Genomic DNA, 22,979 nt, shown 5'->3' with positions numbered 1-22,979 from the left:
TGCCATATGACTGGTTTCACATCTGTTTCCAGCGACCATAATATAAAATCGATCTGAAACAATTGTCATTTATATTTACAATCCCCTTATCCAAACGGCTTACTAATTGACCTAGCTCTTATCAATTTGTAAATTACAGTGCATGGAGAAAGGTTTTATTTCTATCGTAAAAAAAAATATGAAACCGACAGGTTGCTCGACATTATTCATCGTTTCATCTCGCATAAAGGTGTTGGAATAATGAGGGAATTAAGTCAAGATCAGAATACGGTATATCTGTAGACACGCCTTCGCCACACCTTCATTTATTTGATCTCCACCCCCAAACGAATAGCGGGTGAATAGAATACTATTCAGAATACGTGCAGAGAGAAAAGTGCATAAAGATGGAATTACGTTCCATTTACGCACGCTTAATGAACTATGTCTGGGCAGGGCGAAGCCAGAGGAAACTCTGGTGGAGGTCCGTAGTGGTCCTGACGTGCACATCGGTCATCCGACCTGGGTATAGGGTGGCGAAATACTCATCGAACAATCTAGTTAGTAGCTGGTTCCCTCCGAAGTTTCCCTCAGGATATTACCTTAGGTCGGAATTCCCACCTAAATGAATCCACTTAAAGCTTGGCATGAGGACCCGAGGTCTGGACTCTATAATTACTGCAATTACTGAAACACGTACAATGATTTAGCTTTGTGTGAACTGCTGATTATAGGTTTCAGCTGTGGTTGCCCTAGTCATATGTTTAGAAGGGAAATGGGTTTATAGCTAACAATCGTGTCTTATTGTATTTAACCGGCACAGGCAGGGCCAGACACAAGTTACCAATAGAGGAGTAACAGTTAACTCTGCAGTAACTACAGAAAAAGTGACTTCTCTCTCATACAGCTTTAATGTAATGTTGTCTCTGTAGCTGGAATACACACAGAGGTTATGGGGAGTTTTCAGACTGAGGAAAAGGGCGCAGGCTGATTAAGATATAAATAGCCGTTCATGGGACACATCTCTGCCAGTACACAAGTGGAGGGCTGTGCGTTGTTTGCCTTTGAACACAACGCTCCACAGAATGACAGGAGATAGCTTTTATATTCACCACAAGATGTCTGGGAATGAATCCGCAACTATATGATGCAGCGACTTCCTATTCATTTTCTCATGGATCACACAAGGACCTTGACCTTGTGTACGCAATTGATGGTGAGAATGTTAAGGAAGGGACATTTTTGAGAGTTGTTGTGTAAGAAGTTCTGTTTGTAAGTATAGTCATTAGTTTGAATGACGTTTTTGGAGTGAGTCAGTGTGGTTTTCGGAAATATCTGGGTACCCTAGAGTGTGCCCTGCCGTCACATCAGCATGGAGAGTACTAGTCATGCTGCGTTACATACAGTGGTGGAAAAATACCCAACTGTCATACTTGAGGATACCTTCATAGAAAATAACTCAAGTAAAAGGGAAAGTCACCCAGTAAAATACTACTAGAGTAAAAGTCTAAAAGTATTTGGTTTTAAATATTCTTAAGTATCAAAAGTAAATGTAATTGCTAAAATATACTTAAGTATCAAAAAAAGTATTTCAAATTCATTAAATTAAGCAAACCAGATGGCACGATAGCCAGGGTCACACTCCAACACTCAGACATAATTTACAAACTAAGCACTTTTGTTTAGTGATTCCACCAGATCAGAGGCAGTAGGGATGACCAGGGATGTTATCTTGAAGTGCCTGAATTGGACCATTTCCCTGTCCTGCTAAGCATAAAAACATTTAAACAGTACTTTTGGGTGTCATGGAAAATGTATGGTGTAAAAAGTACATCATTTTCTTTAGGAATGTGCTGAAGTAAAAGTAAAAGTTTCAATAATATAAACAGTAAAGTAAAGTACGGATACCCCCATAAAAAATACTTAAGTAGTACTTTAAAGTATTCTCACTTAAGTAATTTACACCACTGGTTACACAATCTATAACTGGACCCTTGAGAGAGTTAAGCTGGACTGCAGAAACTACATGCACAGTAAGTTCATCATGCATCCTTATTCGTTCATGCTTCGCTTACAGTATATTAGTATTGTGATATTGATGTTGTGAACTTTGCATAGGAGACCTCAGAGGCAGCAGCTCAGATGGTCCATTGTTGCTCCTCTCTGTTAATCCAGCTGTGTTCCCTTTATTTGGGGAACCTCTTCAGGCCATGTGTTTCACTCCAGCATGGATATGACCTAATTTGCTGCAGCCATGTTCAGAGTTGTGTGACTGTCCCCTGGCCCAGGCCAGGCAGCCAGACAGGGTTTGTGTATCTCTGTCTGCTGGGGCCTTGTTTTATCAAAGGTGCATGCACACAAAAAAGACTCCAAACCTTGCATGCTCCAGTTTTCCCACAAAGGTTGATATATACATTTTGAACTTGATGGGAAAGTGTGCTTATCTCCTTGCAAATCTAAGACCATCAGTACACAGAACTGTTAGTGCATGATCAACTGTATTGCAAGCAAATGTTGTTATTTTTAGGGGAAATGGAGGTGTTTGATGCACTGGAATTAAAATAATGTTAGGTTAATAAAAACATATAAACATAGGCCTGATTATAAAACAGATGCATTTGCCGTTTGTAAGAAGATTGCTTAGCAGCATGTCGCCTCATATACTTATTTTACTTTTATTATATACAGTAGGCCTAAATCATAATCATATTGCAGGGCATGTCTCTCCTTTTTTGTTGTTGCTAGGACTGTCTGGGAGTGGTCTGAGTGGGGAGGGGAAAACTAAAAACTAGCTCTTATTAGCTCTTATTGGCAGAGAGTTTTTGAACTCTCTTTTTCATTGGTCTATTAACCAATTTATCGCCTGGTGAGATCACCAGGCAAGCCAAAACTCTATCCCGGCAAACAGGCTGAAATTTCAGACGGCCTTTTCAAACAACTCTTATACTAAAAATGCTTATCATAATCTCTTCCTAAAGCTTGTCTCATGTCAAACAGGTCCCACCAGACCACTACATTATGTGGATGACCACACAGCTTATCCCATTACCAATGCTACCTCATCAAGACAGTACATGGCTCTGTATACTAAGCTAATATTTTGCTGTATTTTCAGCCCATTAACTTTTAATATGGCACTGAGTTTCCGCTTCATTAGACTGAGCAACCAGCCGTCAATAAACAGTCAGCTTCACAGACAACGGGTGCATGACGAAACATTGAAGGGAACCAGACTGTATTCCTGGAATTCTGTCGGTGCTCACAATTTTTTGGGGGGGGAGATAACATCTGAATAGAAAACCCTAAAGGCAATCATGCAGATTTAAAAATATATATATATTTCACCTTTATTTAACCAGGTAGGCTAGTTGTCAGTTACAACTGCGACCTGGCCAAGATAAAGCAAAGCAGTGCGAAACAAACAACAACATAGAGTTACACATGGAATAAACAAGCGTACAGTCAATAACACAATAGAAAGTCTATATACAGTGTGTGCAAATGGCATGAGGAGGTAAGGCAATAAATAGGCCATAGTAGTGAAGTAATTACAATTTAGCAAATTAACACTGGAGTGATAGATGTGCAGATGATGATGTGCAAGTAGAAATACTGGTGTGCAAAAGAGCAGAAAAGTAAATAAAAACAATATGGGGATGAGGTAGGTAGATTGGATGGGCTATTTACAGATGGGTTATGTACAGCTGCAGTGATCGGTTAGCTGCTCAGATAGCTGATGTTTAAAGTTAGTGAGGCAAATGTAAGTCTCCAGCTTCAGCGCTTTTTGCAATTCGTTCCAGTCATTGGCAGCAGAGAACTGGAAGGAAAGGCGGCCAAAGTGGGTGTTGGCTTTGGAGATGACCAGTGAGATATACCTGCTGGAGCATGTGCTACGGGTGGGTGTTGTTATCGTGACCAGTGAGCTGAGATAAGGCAGAGCTTTACCTAGCATAGACTTATAGATGACCTGGAGCCAGTGGGTCTGGCGATGAGTATGTAGCAAGGGCCAGCTGACTAGAGCATACAGGTTGCAGTGGTGGGTAGTATATGGGGCTTTGGTGACAAAACGGATGGCACTGTGATAGACTGCATCCAGTTTGCTGAGTAGAGTGTTGGAGGCTATTTTGTAAATGACATCGCCGAAGTCGAGGATCGGTAGGATAGTCAGTTTTACGAGGGTATGTTTGGCGGCGTGAGTGAAGGAGGCTTTGTTGCGAAATAGGAAGCCGATTCTAGATTTAATTTTGGATTGGAGATGTTTAATATGAGTCTGGAAGGAGAGTTTATAGTCTAGCCAGACACCTAGGTATAGCATGCATTTGGTTTTATTAGCGTTTAAGAGCAGTTGGAGGCCACGGAAGGAGTGTTGTATGGCATTGAAGCTCATTTGGAGGTTTGTTAACAAAGTGTCCAAAGAAGGGCTGGAGGTATACAGAATGGTGTCGTCTGCGTAGAGGTAGAGGGAGAGGAGGGAATAGAGGGAATAGAGGGAATCACCCGCAGCAAGAGCGACATCGTTGATATATAAAGAGAAAAGAGTCGGCCTGAGAATTGAACCCTGTGGTACCCCCATAGAGACTGCCAGAGGTCCGGACAACAGGCCGTCCGATTTGACACACTGAACTCTATCTGAGTAGTTGGTGAACCAGGCAAGGCAGTCATTTGAGAAACCAAGGCTGTTGTGTCTGCCAATAAGAATACGGTGATTGACAGAGTCGAAAGCCTTGGCCAGGTCGATGAAGACGGATGCACAGTACTGTCTTTTATCGATGTCGATTATGATATAGTTTAGTACCTTGAGCGTGGCTAAGGTGCACCTGTGACTAGCTCGGAAATCGGATTGCACAGCGGAGAAGGTACAGTGGGATTCGAAATGGTTGGTGATTTGTTTATTAACTTGGCTTTGGAAGACTTTAGAAAGGCAGGGCAGGATGGATATAGGTCTATAACAGTTTGGGTCTAGAGTGTCACCCCCTTTGAAGAGAGGGATGACCGCGGCAGCTTTCCAATCTTTAGGGATCTCTGACGATATGAAAGAGAGGTTGAACAGACTGGTAATAGGGGTTGCAACAATGGCGATGAATAGTTTTAGAAAGAGAGGGTCCAGATTGTCTAGCCCAGCTGATTTGTAGGGATCCAAGTTTTGCAGCTCTTTCAGAACATCTGCTCTCTGGATTTGGGTGAAGGAGAAGCTGGGGAGGCTTGGGCAAGTAGCTGCGGGGGGTGCGGAGCTGTTGGCCGCGGTTGGGGTAGCCAGGAGGAAAGCATGGCCAGCCGTAGAGAAATGCTTATTGAGATTCTCGGTTATCGTGGATTTATCGGTGGTGACAGTGTTTCCTAGCCTCAGTGCAGTGGGCAGCTGGAAGGAGGTGCTCTTATTCTCCATGGACTTCACAGTGTCCCAAAACTTTTTGGAGTTAGAGCTACAGGATGTAAATTTCTGTTTGAAAAAGCTAGCCTTTGCTTTCCTGACTGACTGCGTGTATTGGTTCCTGACTTCCCTGAAAAGTTGCATATCACGGGGACTATTCGATGCTAGTGCAGTCCGCCACAGGATGTTTTTGTGCTGGTCGAGGGCAGTCAGGTCTGGAGTGAACCAAGGGCAATATCTGTTCTATATCTGATCTTAGATACATCTCTGTGGTTTCATCCAAACAGCTGTTGTGTATCCTGGGACTGTTAGCTCTGCTAACAGGTATGCTAACTATTGTGGGGATGGGTCTATCAGTAGAAGAGATGGGAACGGGCACGGCCTGACCCCTTTAATCCAACAGAGTGGGAGTAGGCTCTCCTCCCAACTCCTCTCCTGGCTCTTTCAATACTTCCCCTCTCAGCACCCTGCACCTTGGAGAGCCTAACAGCCCCAGGCATGCAGTTGATAACATATCTCTCATTTTACCTCACTAGCCAGGAATTTGGCTGGGAGACAGCACTTTGCATGATGCCAACTGCCCAAAAAACTTGTCAGACCTTTTTTCAGTCAGTGTGTGTGTATGAATGTGTTGAGGGGATACAATCCTCCTAGGAGTGGAACATAACACTGCGATGTATCCCAGGCAATCCCTAGGTGAAAAACCTGAAATTCACAAATTGTATAAATCTGGCTGCTCTGCCCTCATATTTAACCTTGCATTGACATGTTTTACCATTTAATTATTAGGACAGCTAGGGCTACAAATAGAACACAAAACAATTTGCATTAATGACTTTTAATGACAAATGTCTATCAAAAAATATGGATCTTAGGGAGGTGGATAGAATTTGTGCCACCCTGTTGGTATATGAATGGTATAGTAATGTAACGGTATAGTAATGTCAAAATACCAAAATACCTTCTGATTGGGCACCTACACTGTCATAAGGTAGCACCTTCATTACCTTGTTTAGGAAGCTCATTGGATCTCACCCAGGGCATGGTCAAATTGACCGTTTTTTCGCACAGAGAGGGAAGAAATGTGTTCACTTTTGCAGACAGCTACAGCTAATAATAGTCTAGCTAGCAACTACTAGCTTCGTTAACTTCTGGTAGCGGTTTGCTGAATAATTATAGCTTGCTAAATTTTGATCAGCATGGAATTTTTACTAGGATTAAATTATCAGGAATTGTGGCAAACTGAGTTTAAATCTATTTGGCTAAGGTGTATGTAAACTTCTGACTTCAACTGTAGATCACTCTTCTGGTTTAGACACTTCCCTCTTGCAGAGTAGAAAGAAATTACAGCATTTCATTAAGGACTTAAATCTATGTGAACCTTGGAGGACTCAGAACCTGAGTAAAAGGGAGTTTTCATGTTACTCGTCGACATTTAAATAATATTCTCATATAGACTGCTTTTTAGTTTCTTGCTCAATGCTTCCCGATGTAGCATGAAGTGGATATGATAGTATTGTTCTGAGTGACCATTCCCCTGTGCCATTATTCTATAGGGATACAAGACTAGTAAAAGGATCCTCTAGATGGCGATTGCATCGCAGATGGTTATGGGACCCAGACTTTTTACATTACGTTGGAGTGCATATACAGTTGAAGTCGGAAGTTTACATGCACCTTAGCCAAATACATTTAAACTCAGTTTTTCACAATTCCTGACATTTAATCCTAGTAAAAATTCCCTGTCTTATGTCAGTTAGGATCAGCACTTTATTTTAAGAACGTGAAATGTCAATAATAGTAGAGAGAATGATTTATTTCAGCTTTTATTTCTTTCATCACATTCCCAGTGGGTCAGAAGTTTACATACACTGAATTAGTATTTGGTAGCATTGCCTTTAAATTGTTTAACTTGGGTCAAACGTTTCAGGTAGCCTTCCACAACAAGTTGGGTGAATTTTGGGCCATTCCTCCTGACAGAGCTGGGGTAACTGAGTCAGGTTTGTAGGCCTCCTTGCTCGCACACACTTTTTCAGTTCTGCCCACAAATGTTCTGTGGGATTGAGGTCAGGGCTTTGCGATGGCCACTCCAATACCTTGACTTTGTTGTCCTTAAGCCATTTTGCCACAACTTTGGAAGTATGGTTGGGGTCATTGTCTATTTGGAAGACCCATTTGCGACCAAGCTTTAACTTCCTGACTGATGTCTTGAGATGTTGCTTCAATATATCCACATAAGTTTCCTCCCTCATGATGCCATATATTTTGGGAAGTGCACCTGTCCCTCCTGCAGCAAAGCACCCCCACAACATGATGCTGCCACCCCCATGCTTCACAGTTGGGATGGTGTTCTTCGGCTTACAAGCCTCCCCCTTTTTCCTCCAAACATAACAATGGTCATTATGGCCAAACAGTTATATTTTTGTTTCATCAGACCTGAGGACATTTCTCCAAAAAGTACGACCTTTGTCCCGATGTGCAGTTGCAAACCGTAGTCTGGCTTTTTTATGGCGGTTTTGGAGCAGTTGCTTCTTCCTTGCAGAGCAGCCTTTCAGGTTATGTCGATATAGGACTTGTTTTACTGTGGATATAAATACTTTTGTACCTGTTTCCCCCAACATCTTCACAAGGTCCTTTGCTGTTGTTCTGGGATTGATTTGCACTTTTCGCACCAAAGTACGTTCATCTCTAGGAGACAGAACGCGTCTCTTTCCTGAGCAGTATGGCGGCTGTGTGGTCCCATGGTGTTTATACATGCGTACTATTGTTTGCACAGATGAACGTGGTACCTTCAGGCGTTTGGAAATTGCTCCCAAGGATGAACCAGACGTGTAGAGGTACAAGGTAGGCCTTGAAATACATCCACAGGTACACCTCCAATTGACTGAAATGATGTCAATTAGCCTATCAGAAGCTTCTAAAGCCATGACATAATTTTCCAAGCTGTTTCAAGACACAGTCAACTTAGTATATATATGTAAACTTCTGACCCACTGGAATTGTGATACAGTGAATTATAAGTGAAATAATCTGTCTGTAAACAATTGTTGGAAAAATTACTTGTGTCATGCACAAAGTAGATGTCCTAACCGACTTTCCAGAACTATAGTTTGTAATCAAGAAATTTGTGGAGTGGTTGAAAAACGAGTTTTAATGACTCTAACCTAAGTGTATGTAAACTTCCAACGTCAACTGTATATGTTTATTTTACATTGAACACTGACCAAACGTCAGCGAGTACCAGATGGGAGACTTTCAAAGCATATATTAAGTGGCAAATGTTTTACCAGTTTCAAATCAATGAAATCTGAAAATGAGTGAGATGGACAGCAAAATCAGAGAATTGAAGAGGGAAGTTATATTGGATAACTCAGTAGAAGTAAACAAAGGAATTATTTGCTCTTAAGATCAGTATGAAGAACTTTCCACCTGAAAGGCTGCGAACAGCCTGGACCAGTCCTTCTATGATCAAGGTGAAAAACCTGGTAAATTGCTCACCTGGTGCATTAAGAAGTTACATTCAGACAGAGCCATTAATGCAATTAATTATTTAAAGGACAATTATCAATGTATCCTGTAGAAATAAAACAAACATTTGCTTCCTACTACAACACACTTTACAACTCTGAATCTTCTGAGAACTTAACTAATCAGACATCCTTTTTGGATGGTCTTGATTTTCCCTCTTTTTCAGAAGACACAAAATTGCATCTGGATGGTGTTGAAATATCTTTTGCTATTTTCATTATGAAGGGAGGTAAAGTGGCAGGTCCAGATGGGCTCCCAATAGATATTTATAACATATTTAAGGACAAACTTCTAGGTCAACTTTTGGATATGTATACTGAATCCTTTCAGAAAGGTTGTTTCCCCCCCTCTCTAAGGAGTGCTTTAATCACTCTTATTCTGAAGCCTGATAAATCCCCAACAAAATGTGAGTTACAGACCGATTTCTCTTCTGAACTCCGACTCAAAAATTATTGCTAACACCTTAGCCAGGAGATTGGATAGAATGCTCCCATATCTAATACACCAAGACCAAAATGTCTTCATGAAAAACATCAAGGTTACTAAACATGTGTGAAGGGTCCCCTGATACAGCCATACTCTCACTTGATGCAGAGAAGGCATTCGATAGAGTTGAGTGGTCTTATTTATTTGAAGTGCTTAAGAGATTTGGGTTTGGGAACTACTTCTGTAAATGGAATAAGATATTATATACCGACCCCACTGCAGAAGTCGCCACTAACAACTTGATTTCACAACCTTTTAAGCTTTTTTGGAGCACGAGACAAGGATGCCAGTCCAGGACTCTTTATTTTAGCTATAGAATCCTTTGCCATTGCAGTAAGGGCCCACACGTAAATTAGTGGAATTAAAACATCAGATTTTGAACTTCGAATAGCCCTGTATGCCGATGATACCCTCTTATTCATAATAGATCTAAAGAATTCTATCTCTTCCCTCTCCAATTTAATTAATAACTTGGGTCAGTTTTCTGGGTATAAAGTTAATAAAACCAAATCTTCCATTATTTTCCTCAACAAGCAAAAGAGACTGAATCCAGTTGTACAGCATCCATTTGTGAATACAGAACAAGGTTTCACATATCTTGGTATTAAAATCACACCAGAAATTAGCTCCTTGAGTTCAACCAATTATGAACCCATGGTAACGAGTTGTCACACCCTGATCTGTTTCACCTATCCTTGTGCTTGTCTCCACCCCCTCCAGGTGTCACCCATCTTCCCCACTTATCCCCTTGGTATTTATACCTGTGTTTTCTGTCTGTCTGTGCCAGTTCGTCTTGTTTGTTCAAGCCTACCAATGTTTTGTGTCTCAGCTCCTGCTTTTTCCAGTCTCTCTTTTCTCGCCCTCCTGGTTTTGACCTCTGCCTGTCCTGACTCCAAGCTTCGTCTGCCTGACCGCTCTGCCTGACCCTGAGCCTGCCTGGCATCCTCTACCTTTGCCCCTACTCTGGATTACCAACCCCTGCCTGCCTTGACCTGTCGTTTGCCTGCCCCTGTTGCTACAATAAACATTGTTACTTCTACACAGTCTGCACTTGGGTCTTACCTGAAACCTGATGGTACGAACTGGCCATGACTGACCCAGCAGACTTGGACCAGCTCCGCAATGCCATCTCCTCCCAAGGAGTCACCATTAGTACACACGAGGAGTTGCATCGTGGTCTGATGGAAGGGTTCCAGGACGTGGCCGAACATCACAACCTAGCATTGGACGCATTGCGGGAGCAATTTCGTGGGCTGCTTACCAGGCAGCCTACCACAACGGTAACCTCCCAGCCCCTCAGTAACATGGCTGGTAGCAGCGCAATCACCCTGGTTTCCCGGGAACCCTGCTTACCTCCCCTGGAGCACTACGATGGAGATTCCCGAACCTGCCGGGCCTTTCTCTCCCAGTGCTCCCTCGTTTTCGAGCTGCAGCATTCTTCGTTCCCCTTGGACCGTTCAACGATAGCGTACATTATTACGCTGATGTCCGGGAGTGCACTCGCCTAGGCCACGGCGGTGTGACAGCAACAATCCACCATCTGCCTCAGTCTGGAGGTATTCATGGCGGAGGTGAGAAGTTTGAGGCTCCGGTGTCTGGGAGAGAGGGTGCCCGGAAGTTACTCCAGCTTCGGTAGGACACCCTCAGTGTGGCAGACTATGCGGTGGAGTTCCGCACGCTAGCAGCAGAGGGTACCTGGAACCTGGAAGCACTGTTCGACATGTTCCTGCACGGATTATCGGAGGAGGTAAAGGATGAGCTGGCAGCCCGAGAACTACTGACGGATCTCGACTCACCCATCGCTTTAACCATCCGGATCGATGGAACTTAGGAGGGAGAAGAGGTACGATTGCGGTCCCAATCGCTCACTCAGGGATATCACCTTGCATCTGATGAAGTCCCCGGCGTCTACGTCCCCGAGAGGATCCGAGCTTACCTCTATCCCTCCAAGAACCTCTGGAGACTGCCGGTTCACCTCTTCCCGAGCCGATGCAGCTCGGTAGAGCTAGGCTGTCTCCAGCCGACCGCGTACGCAGACTTGAGACCTAGAGTTGTCTGTATTGTGGTACTGCCGGTCATTTTGTCTACCTGTCCCTTCAAGAGACCCAGCTCATTGGTTTGAGTGACTACACCGGTGGGTCTTAAAGATAATTGTTCTTCTCCCCTTACTCGCCCCCCTCTCCATGCCATCCTGCTGTGGGGCGACCAGTCCAAGTCTCTCCAGGTACTCATCGACTCGGGCGCCGATGTGAGTCTCATGGACGTTACCCTGGCGTCCGAGCTGGGCAACCCCACTCAACCCCTCTCCATTCCCATGGGTGTTAGAGCACTGGACGGGTGCTTTATAGGCCGGGTCACCCACCAGACCACCCCCGTCAGCGAGACAATCAAATCCCTGCTGGTTGAGTATCCTCAGATTCCTGTGGTATTGGGATTCTCTTGGCTCCAGCGACATAATCCCTCCATTGACTAGGCTACTGGTGCCATCGTGAGCTGAAGCCCGTCCTGCCACACTCATTGCCTGAAGTCAGCTCTGCCTGCCCCGGGACATCTCTCCGCCAGCTCCGCAGACTACCAGGACCTCAGGGAGGGGTTCAGGGGCCACTTTGCTTCCACAGCACCGACCGGTATCCAAGAAGGTCAAGTCTGAGGTGCTGGCATGCTGCTATAGTGCCGCGGCTACGCCCCCGGAAGCTGAGACCTTTTCCCCCCGCTCCAAGATCATTAGCCCCTCTGCTGTTCGTCCTTTGTTGCCCCGTACCCTCCATATTTTTCCTACCTTTTCTGTGTCTGACTGCCCCTTGTCTTCTGTTTCGAGGCCCAGCCCTCCCCGTGTCTTCGATGGCCAGCCAGCGTACACTGTGAGACACCTCCTGAGGGTTTGACCACGGGCAGGGGTTTCCAGTACCTGGTTGACTGGGAGGGGTATGGCCCGGAGGAGAGGTGCTGGGTTCCCGCTAAAGACATCCTGGACCCAGCCCTCATCGCCGCCTTTCACCGCCGGCACCCCAGTCAACCAGGTATCTGCCCAGGTAGGACGCCAGGTGGCGTCCCTAGAGGGGGGGAGTACTATCACACTATCACGTACTATCTGTTTCACCTGTGCTTGTCTCCACCCCCTCCAGGTGTCGCCCATCTTACCCACTTATCCCCTGGGTATTTTTACCTGTTCTGTCTGTGCCAGTTTGTCTTGTTTGTTCAAGCCTGGATTATCGACCCCTGCCTGCCTTGACCTGTCGTTTGCCTCTCCCTTATACAATAAACATTGTTACTTCTACACAGTCTGCACTTGGGTCTTACCTGAAACCTGATTATGAGTGTAACAAAATCCATCAACAGATGGACATCATTGCCTACACAGGAGTGATGGGTGCTGATAATGGGCCTCTGTACGCCTATGTAGATATTCCATAAGAAATCTACCGTTTCCAGCTACAATAGTCATTTACAACATTAACAATGTCTACACTGTATTTCTGATCTATTTTAATGGACAAAAAAACAAGGACATTTCTAAGTGACCCCAAACTTTTGAACGGTGGTGTGTTTCACCCCTGTTAAGGTCCACAAAATTGACCCTAATATCCCAGACCTGTGTGTTAATAGTAACACACATTTAGGCACCTTAGATCATTGCCTGTGGGAATGTTTTGGATCTCAGTACTGCGCTATATCTCTGACATTATCTCTGAGACTACCCCAATACCACTAATCCCTAAACTTTGCATCCTAAATCTTTACCCAGAGAATTTCTCTTTACATAGGAGAGAGAAGAAATGGTTGACCTCTGTTTATTACAAACTAGACGTTCAATTGCTCTCCACTGGAAGTATGTCAGTTCCCTCACTTGGTCATTGGTTAAAGGAATTAACGTCAAGCCTGGCTCTTGAAAAATGTACTTATATAGTGAAAAAGATGCCCCAGAGTTTCATGATATTTGGGATCTGAGTTTTTGCAAACCGGTGATATTGTAGAAGCATTGTAACTGTAAATCTGTATATTCTCTATTTTTTTATGTGAATATTGGCTATAGTCGAAGCGTAATCTGCACTATCTGTGACTGCATATTATACTTTTTATTTATTTGTATTAGAAATGTGTTTTTTTCTGTTAATGTTTGGTTATGGTTTTGTCTATTTTAGGGTTGGGGGTGTGGTATGTGTGAAAAACAAGAACATTTCATTTCTGAAATTATTGATTGTCCTGTTTGGAACTAATAAATATATGTGTAATTTTAATCAAAATAGTTAATGTGTATATATATATATAATTTATCTTTCTTGTGTTATTATTATATAAAGCAACGTTTGTGTATGGCTACATCTCAGATAAAACATTTGCACATTTGAACAGTATAGGACCAATCTAACTTGTGTTATTAGGGCTCTAAAACAATTCTAGTTGTGCCCCCCATGGATTTAAAATGCCGTCTCAGGCATGTCATCCTGGCCTGTCCGCCAAGCAAAAACCTGATAGAAAATCAATTCAAAAGATTGCTGTAAATACAGAAATTGTTTGCTCAGTTGGAAATTAAACTAGTCAGTTCATGACAGCAACTATGTGAGCTTATTTTAGTATTACAGACACTATTTCCTGGGATGTCCAATGATCTTCTATGTCGAACTCTTACCTTCTGGCAACTTTTGTGTGGCTCGTGAGTGTCATAGAGCAAAACAGATTACATGCGTGTTTGTGTGAGTCTCAGCTTTTCGTAGTGGAGTCATAATAGTTTTTCTAGTTCTAACTGTTCAGACTTTACAGACATTTTTTTGTGAGAAGTACAGTTTTGGGGATCTGCCATTGTCTCACAAACACTGCTCTAGCTCAGCCCCTGTCAATTGCACAGGCTAATGGTTGGTATCAGCAGACGCAGAAATCTGTAGCTCAAAACCAGTGTTTAAAAGGGTCACTAAAACGTGCCGACGTTACCGTGGGTCTCAAAGAGCTAGTAAGTAGGAGTCAAATGATGCAGAATGTTTTCATAGGGAGGGGACAGATAGGACACAACCCTTTGGCTGTAGTTGGAACATCCCAGTAGAACTTGACAAGGCGTATCAGAGGTGGCATCTTAACAACCCTGTAAGGAACTCTAGGATTCCCATTGGGATTTTAGGAGGACAAGAACAGGTAAGAGCCACAACACTGTGGAGAACTAGGCCTACATTTGGTTTGACATTAACTTGAGCCATTTTTCTTGTGTATGAAGTTGTCAAATTGTCTTGTTTAAGAGGGCTACATAGCATGTACTCCCCTTCAGAAGCAGTATCACTCAATTTCTTCAGTAGCAGTTGTAGAGGGAACGGAACGCTGTCTATCACAGCCTCCATGAAACAACTTGCATCTAGGGCAGCTCTGCTATGTTAAACTGAAACCAAATTAGATGTGTTGGCCTACATACATTAGATAGTGATTATAGTATTCCAATTACAACATGTATCATACAGACATTATGACAGTGAATTAAGTTTTTAGTTTTGCCACCATTCTTTTCCTAACTGTATTAGTAACAAAACCTTTGATAATGCATTCTTATGAACTTACCAAAATCATTTAAACAGCCACAGCTTTTTAGTAGATTGTTGGTGACACCGAGTCTATGACCATTGTATCAGTATGCACTAAAATAGACCATTATCATAGTAAACACAACAACCGTGATAAGTAGAACAGTGACAGTGCGATTTGATTGATAATCTTCAGATTTCAGATAGGCCAAGTTCGGGTGGCTACTTGATATATGTCTTAAGATAAGCAGCTGTATTATCACACTGCCTTCAATATTATGGGAAAAAGATGTAACATATTCTGCTGAATTTATTACGATATTTGTGAGGAACAACAATGACCACCACCCAAAAGGCCACTTTGGAAACTGGATGTTTAATGGTAATTTCTGTTCATTCAAACAATATATTATTACATTCATACCATTCTCATTCCTTTAGTGGAAATGTGTGGAGTGCTCAAATACCGTGTGACTCTTGTGCTATATAAGCTTGGTTTATTTAATTATATTTACCAGTTTTGTCATTTCCTTAATTGTCTTTGGAGAACATGTGTCCAGTTTCTCCATCTTGTCCAATGTTGTTTAACACCCATAGATGTTTTTTAATCTTTATTTAACAAGGCAAGTCAGTTAAGAAAAAATTCTTATTTTCAATGACAGCCTAGGAACAGTGGGTTAACTGGGGCAGAACAACAGATTTTTACCTTTTTTCCCTCAGGGGCAGAACGACAGATTTTTACCTTTTTTTCCCTCAGGGGCAGAATGACAGATTTTTACCTTTTTTTCCCTCAGGGGCAGAACAACAGATTTTTACCTTGTCAGCTCAGGGATTTGATCTTGCAACCTTTCAGTTACTAGTCCAATGCTCTAACCACTAGGCTACCTGCCACCCCATGTACCTGGCGTGTGTGCCGCAATAGGTGTGGCTTGTTGCATATAAAGTGTCCGTTTGGGAATGTTTCGGCAGATCACTTTTGGGTAGCTCAAGGGGAGGCAGTATCTGAGCTGAGCCTGGTAGACCCCACCCGTGCCTTGTATGGTTAGTACAGGTTTTGCCTGAGAGATTTTTTCTTTTGAATAGAAACTTTTAAATCTAGAACTTTGTAAATATAATTGAATTGTACATTTGTCACCATCATCACCAGCGCTGTGTAAATACATTGAACCCCAATGTACACCTCTACCTGCCTGCCTCCTGCTGAGGAATTTGGTGTGTTATAAATGAATTATGAAAGTAATGTTTATTTAAAAAACAATGTAATGGCCTTTTTTCATTTTGAGAACAAATGTCTGTGCATAGCCCTTGCTACCCGGCTGGCAATGAGCACTCTGCAGCCTGCAGACCAGCCTGGTCTCATAGACTAGACCTTAATATAGTAAACGTAAATCCGAGACACTCAGATTAGTATGATATGTTAGGTTTGGTGTGGGTGGGCGTATAACACACACGTCTAGCAACCCAAAGGTTCTGAGTTTGAATCTCATTGTGGACAACTTGAGCTAATTAGCAACTTTTCAACTACTTACTACTTTGCAACTACTTAGCTAACCCTTCGCCTAACCCTAACCTTAACCATTTTAGCTAACCCTTCCCTTAACACTAACCCTAACATTAACCCTTTAACCTAATTCCTAAACTTAACCCTAACCACTAACCCTAACCCCTAGCCTAGCTAACGTTAGCCACCTAGCCACCTAGCTAGAATTCGTAACATATTATACATTTAGCAGATACGTAACATATTGTACGTTTTGCAAATTCTAACATATAATAGGAATTGTAATTTGTAGCATATCATACAAAATGGGCGATGGACATCCACAAATTAATACATGCCATACGAACCTAACATATCGTACTAAATGGAGTGTCTCGGATTTACCTACAGAGTAATATGAAATGCTCTGAGACCAGGTTGTGCAGAAAGGCTTCCCTCCAAAGTGATGGTGTGGTGCAGACAGAACATGCTTTCTATCCGATTCTGCAGCCTCATCTACAAGTAGGCCATTTGATTATGCTTGCTCTGGGGCCTCATTTATCAAACATGCGTGCACACAAAAAAATACACTCTTGGTATTTATACATTTTGAACTTGACGGGAAAGTGCTTGTGCGATATCTCCACGCAAATCTCAAACCATCCATGTGCACAACTTCTAGAAGGTTGATCAACTACTGCAAGCAAATAGGCTTATTGTTCGTTTGGGGAAAATGTGAGGTGTTTAATGCACCGGAATTATAATAATGCCAGGCTAATAAAAACATTTAAACGTAGGCCTGATAGAGCAAATACATTTGCTGTTGGTAAGAAGATAAACGCATAACAGCATGTCGTATAATGTTTTATTTTACTTTCTTATATAGGCCTAAATCATAATCATATTGCAGGCCGTCTCTCCTTTTCTGACATGACTGATTTAAATGATTTCCCGCTTCACAACAAGTAGTAGGCTACCATTTATCAATCACTAATTTAATAGCTGTCACGACTTCCGCCGAAGTCGGCCCCTCTCCTTGTTCGGGCGGCGTTCGGCGATCGACGTCACCGGCTTACTAGTTACCACCGATCTATGTTTCCCTGTTCGTTTGGTTTTGTCTTTATTATACACACCTGTTTCTTATTCCCTGATCATGTTCATTATTTAACCCTCTGGCTTTCATGTTTGTCTTGTCCGTGATTGTTTCCTGTTTTGTAGTTGTTGGAGGTGTTTTCTCCCAGCCATGTTTTATTACTGTGGGAGAAGTTGGATTATTGTTTTTTGAGTAAAACGTTTTGTTTGCACTCATCCCTGTGTCCTGCGCCTGAATCCGATACTTCTCCTACGAAAAGCATTACAATAGCCAAGCATGCCCTAAAGTAAATAAACCGGAAGCCTTGACAGTAGCCTATGTGACAGTGTGGGTAGGCTATAGTACTGCTGTGCAATAGGATTAGGAGCGTGACATCATATTGTAGCCTATTTAATTTCAGAGCCTATACCAAGGCAGGAGATATAAACAAAATAATGTAATAATAAACAAAATATTGAACAACAATTCGTATTTTGCATAGAAGCGTGGGCCGTAGCATTATATTTTTTATATCCAATTGCGATCTTGTCTCATAGCTGCAACTCCCCAACAGGCTCGGGAGAGGCAAAGGTCAAGTCATGCGTCTTCCAAAACATGACCCGCCAAGCCGCACTGCTTCTGAACACCCACTCGCTTAACCTGGAAGCCAGCTGCACCAATGTGTCAGAGGTGTCCAGCCCGCCACAAGGAGTTGCTAGAGCGCCATGAGCCAAGTAAAGCCCCCCTGGCCAAGCCATCCCCTAACCCACACAACACTGTACGAATTGTGCACTGCCCTATGGGACTCCCGGTCACGGCGGGTTGTGACATAGCCGGGGATCAACACTGTGATGCAGTGCCTTAGACTCCTGCAACTCTTGGGAGGTCACAGGCTCTAGCATTTATTTAGATATTGTTCAAAAGGACAAATATAACCCTTTGGTTGTTCTCAATCTCTGACACTAGCACCTCTATTTAAGTCTAGGGAAGAAAAAAATGTCTAAGCTTTTTTTGGTTGCGCGTTTGTATTTCATAGTACGGTGTTGTATAGTCCCCCCCGGCTTGAAAGGGATGATTTTAACCATATATGGTTAATTAGGGGCATTTGAAAGATCATGCACGAGCACTGAGCCTGAGATGGTTATCTGAGGCTGAGATGGTTATCTGAGCCTGAGATGGTTATCTGAGGCTGAGATGGTTATCTGAGCCTGAGATGGTTATCTGAGCCTGAGATGGTTGTCTGAGCCTGAGATGGTTATCTGAGCCTGAGATGGTTATCTGAGCCTGAGATGGTTATCTGAGCCTGAGATGGTTATCTGAGGCTGAGATGGTTATCTGAGGCTGAGATGGTTATCTGAGGCTGAGATGGTTATCTGAGCCTGAGATGGTTATCTGAGCCTGAGATGGTTATCTGAGCCTGAGATGGTTATCTGAGCCTGAGATGGTTATCTGAGCCTGAGATGGTTATCTGAGCCTGAGATGGTTATCTGAGCCTGAGATGGTCAATGGTTATCTCCTACTGGTGTGCATATTACGGTCGTAGGATTGTTTGATAAATCACACTTTTTCTATGCATAAGAACATTCTAAATTCCATTTGTAAGCAGTATTTTAGAATAGTTTATACACAATATTGATAAATGAGGGCCCTGTACTCCAGAGAAGTGACATGATATATCCCCAGTTGATATTGGCTTTCAGCTCCAAATGCAGGTGTAAAACGCAGATTATTTCGTTTTTCATGTGCGTGGGGTTTGTATGTTTTGTACGACTCCTTTTTGAGGGTTGCAGGTCAAAATGTTTGAAAACCACTGGAATACATGACAGTGGCAACAAACGGAGTTGGGTTGGATATAGTCATGGTAGACTACATTATCTCTTAAATATCTTCTATTTTGACTGGAATTGTGTTGGTCGTTGTTAATAAGTGTAGAATTTATTAAAGTTCAAAATAGTTTAGCAAAATACTTTACTCATCAGTGTGCTGCTTTCCCCTCGTATTGTAATAATTGCTTAAAGAATCTGTGTCTCCGGGTGCAGGGAAATCTTTTTTGGGGTGCACTTTTTGTTGTTGTTGACCACATGCCCCTCAAAATGTCTGTGCACAGCCCTGGTAAGTGCCTCTACTCTACTGCTCTTTGCCACTACGCAAATGCAATGCTATGCATACAGTGCTTTATTATAAAGTTAAAAAAGATATCATGCGTTCCTGTACCTCAGAGCTCCCCAGTTCTCCCCCTTCTCGCGCTCAATGTTTGTTACAGCAACTCCCGATTTACAAAATGTAGCAGATAATACAGGTAGTATAGACTCAAGCTAACCACCATATACAATATCCACACAAGCCACTAGCCAGCCAGACATACACTCACCGGACAGTTTATTTGGTAGACCCATATAGTACCGGGCCTGAATTCTTTGGGGCATTCTACACGGTGTCGGAAACGTTCCACAGGGATTCCACCAATTTCTATGAGTGAGGTACAGTAGACAGTAGTTTTGCTGAGCTTTCTTTTAAAGATACTTCAATTGGGAATGATTGGTATAGTACTACACATATGTAAAATGTGTGCACCATGACTGTAAGTCGCTTTGGATAAAACTGTATATTATTATTTATTTAGCAGGTTGTCATTTATTGTCATGCGTCTTACCCTGGAGGCATCTAGTCAGATGTCATGGTCACTAGCTGGCACAGCCACAAAGTCATAAAATCTGACTTTAAACCTAACCCTAACCTTAACTACACTGCTAACCCTAATGCCTAACCTTAGATTAAGATCAAAAAGAAAAGGTTTGTTTTCATACATTTTTACTATATAGACAACCTAGACTTTCCCATCTAGTGGAAATTGCTCAGTTCTGCCTCTAGGGCAAGATTCATGATGACAAACGTCTGTAATATAAATAATACAATAAGCAACCTGCATATATTGAAGTATCTCTTTGCTTTCTTTGTCTTAGTTTGAGGAAGATACATGCAATAAATGTACATTGTGGCTGTTCTGAGTGTGAAGGAAGGAGAGAGAGATACAAATATTCTAATTTATTCCACTAATTATTCTAGTGTATTGAATGTGGGGGCTTTTCTGCTTAATGTTCTGTCTGAAAACTGAAGGTAGCAGAATGTTGGACATGATGATAATGAACTGTCATCATCCTCATGACAGCCTTATCATGTACTGAATCTCACTGTGATACTAATGGGCTTCGCTTTGAGAGGCATTTTCTAAACTGTGTAATGTTTTTGGGAAACGTAATTACCGACAACTCACTGGGAGTTTAGAGCTTGATTGCGCTCCGGTGACCACAAAATGGAATTATTTGTGTCTGTGTTATTCATGGCAGACAGCAAAAGGACGTGACGGCAGTGGCAGACAGTCACAATATCAGATCTAATCTTGTTTATAAAGAGTTTGACCTCTGTGGTCAGGGGTCAGGGTGATGGGGTAAAGTGCGCTGTACCAGTCAAAGAGTTAGAAAATCATAATATTCCCAACGGACAGAAGATGTTTTGAACAGATGTTTTTCGTTTAAAAACCTGGCACACATGGGATGTTTCCATCACAAAACCAGTAAAAGTTGAGCCTTTTGCTGTTTTGGTAACACTTATTTTTAAGGGTCCATAATAAATAATTTACAAGGCATTTAGAAAGTATTTACCATTTATTAATCATTACTCCCACATGTATAAATCATTTACTAATCATTACTAAAGCACCTTTTCAGCCCTTAATCTAAAGTGAGCGCTATTTATGCTTTTTACATACTTTATAAATGTTTTGAGTTACCACTGTAATTTCTCACACAAAGATGTGCATGAAATTGCTAGACATTCCAGCAGTACCTGGTAAAAGAATAAGCACACAACACAAAACATTTAAGGAAATATGTATACATTTGTGAAAAACTAGCTTACTAACTGTTAAACATTATGGAGTATTGATTAATAAAGGGTGAGCAAACTGTAAATGCCTTATAAATGGTTTATAAATGCCTTATAAATGTTTTATAAATGCCTTATAAATGTTTTTTATGGACCCTTAAAATAAAGTGTTACCGCTGTTTTTGAGTCAATGGTCAGAGTACAGTAAAATACTGTATGGTTGACCATAACTTTGAAAGTGATGTAGAGTATTTGTTCGTAGATCTTGTTTGTAGAAGACTGTTTTTACTTCCATTTATTAAAATATGCACAATAGTTATTAGCATATTGGGTATTGGATGTATTTATCCTGAGACCAATTGTTTGCCCTGTGGGAGTTTGCCTTGGAGACTATATCCAAACTACGATGATTCAAAGGAAAAATGCCATTACAACATTTTCCAAGAAAGAGCTACTCTGGGATTTATGGGGTGTATTAGTGTACGGTATGCTGAGCTCTTGTCCAGACACCCAGAGTCAAAGGTGAACAATGATACACCCTCAGCTGACAAGGACTCTCCAGATAGTCTGCCTATAAAGTAACATGACGTCTTCTTCTGTGGTCAGTTTGCAGTTTGGAGATTGCAGCGTCGGAACCATGTTCTCCACGGCCACTTCATACAAGAACCAGCATTACTCGGAGCTGAAGAAGGAATGTCTGGAGGACAAGAAACTGTTTGAGGATCCAGAGTTTCCAGTTACCAACGCATCCCTGTTTTACAGGAAACCACCTCCTGGTATCGTGGAGTGGAAGAGACCAAGGGTGAGTGACTGAGACGACTAAACCGAGCGCTTGACTCATTCTAAACTTTTCTATTTGATTTTTGATTCACCTGAGCAGTCACCTGAGCAGTCACCTGTGAGCAGATTTGACCAAGAGAAAAATAAACCTTTGTGCTTTATTCTTTTATATTTAATACCAAAATCAGAGTCTGCATGCACTGTCTGCATGCAAAAACACCAAACAGGAAATAGAATGTCACAATTTGTATTGCTCATGTTTTTCCTCGTAGTTTTGGGGGAAATGTTATTGCTTAAAACACCAATTTATAGGTTGATTTTTGATGTTTGTCAAATTAAAGCTTATCAGAGTGCTATAGACTGCTGTCTGGGACCAGATCATGGTCTTCCTCTGGTGCAATATTGAAACCAATGTCATGTTTATGATTGAACTTTCATATGTTCTGGCTTTTACAAGACTTTTACAAGACCTCTGGCGTTGATGTACAAACAGTATGACTGTGTTATATTTAGCCATATAAAGGTATTGTGGAAGGTGTTGTTTGCTCATACAATATTTTGTGATGGAGTACTTCAATGGTTAATTCCTTTTGAGTAGTTGTCTCTGAGGATTGTGTTAAAAGTTGTCCAGAAGGAACAACAATGCTGGCCTTGGCGATGTATGTCATGGTGAATGTCATATCCACAGTGGTCATGGTGGTGACAGACAACAAACTGTGGTGTGAAATTGGGGTGAGGGTGTTAATGGGAATGGTCTCGAAGTGTGTACTTTACGTAGTGTGTGAGATATATAGTATATGACAGAACATGTGTTTCCAATACTGAAAAAAATGATCGATGGTTGTATCACTGCCATTCTGTTCAGTGGTGGGGGACAGAGTTATAGTATTCCTG

At 42.1% G+C, this 22,979-nt stretch overlaps 1 protein-coding gene across 1 annotated transcript in view; it reads left to right on the top strand.

Moving 5' to 3' along the window:
• Nucleotides 1–1,019: 1,019 nt before the first annotated feature.
• The window catches only part of LOC106603107 (calpain-5), a 38,572-nt gene continuing 16,612 nt past the window's right edge, over nucleotides 1,020–22,979 (top strand). Inside the window, exons 1-2 of the mRNA XM_014196334.3 lie at nucleotides 1,020–1,195; nucleotides 21,912–22,107. Coding sequence (XP_014051809.3) covers nucleotides 21,943–22,107 — 165 coding nt within the window. The 5' untranslated portion in view covers nucleotides 1,020–1,195; nucleotides 21,912–21,942. The remainder of the gene's footprint in view (nucleotides 1,196–21,911; nucleotides 22,108–22,979) is intronic.

Source organism: Salmo salar, chromosome 04 (assembly GCF_965601325.2).
Source record: "Salmo salar chromosome 04, fSalSal1, whole genome shotgun sequence".
Classification (NCBI taxonomy): Eukaryota; Metazoa; Chordata; class Actinopteri; order Salmoniformes; family Salmonidae; genus Salmo; species Salmo salar.
This window is presented reverse-complemented; position numbering and strand designations above follow the sequence as displayed.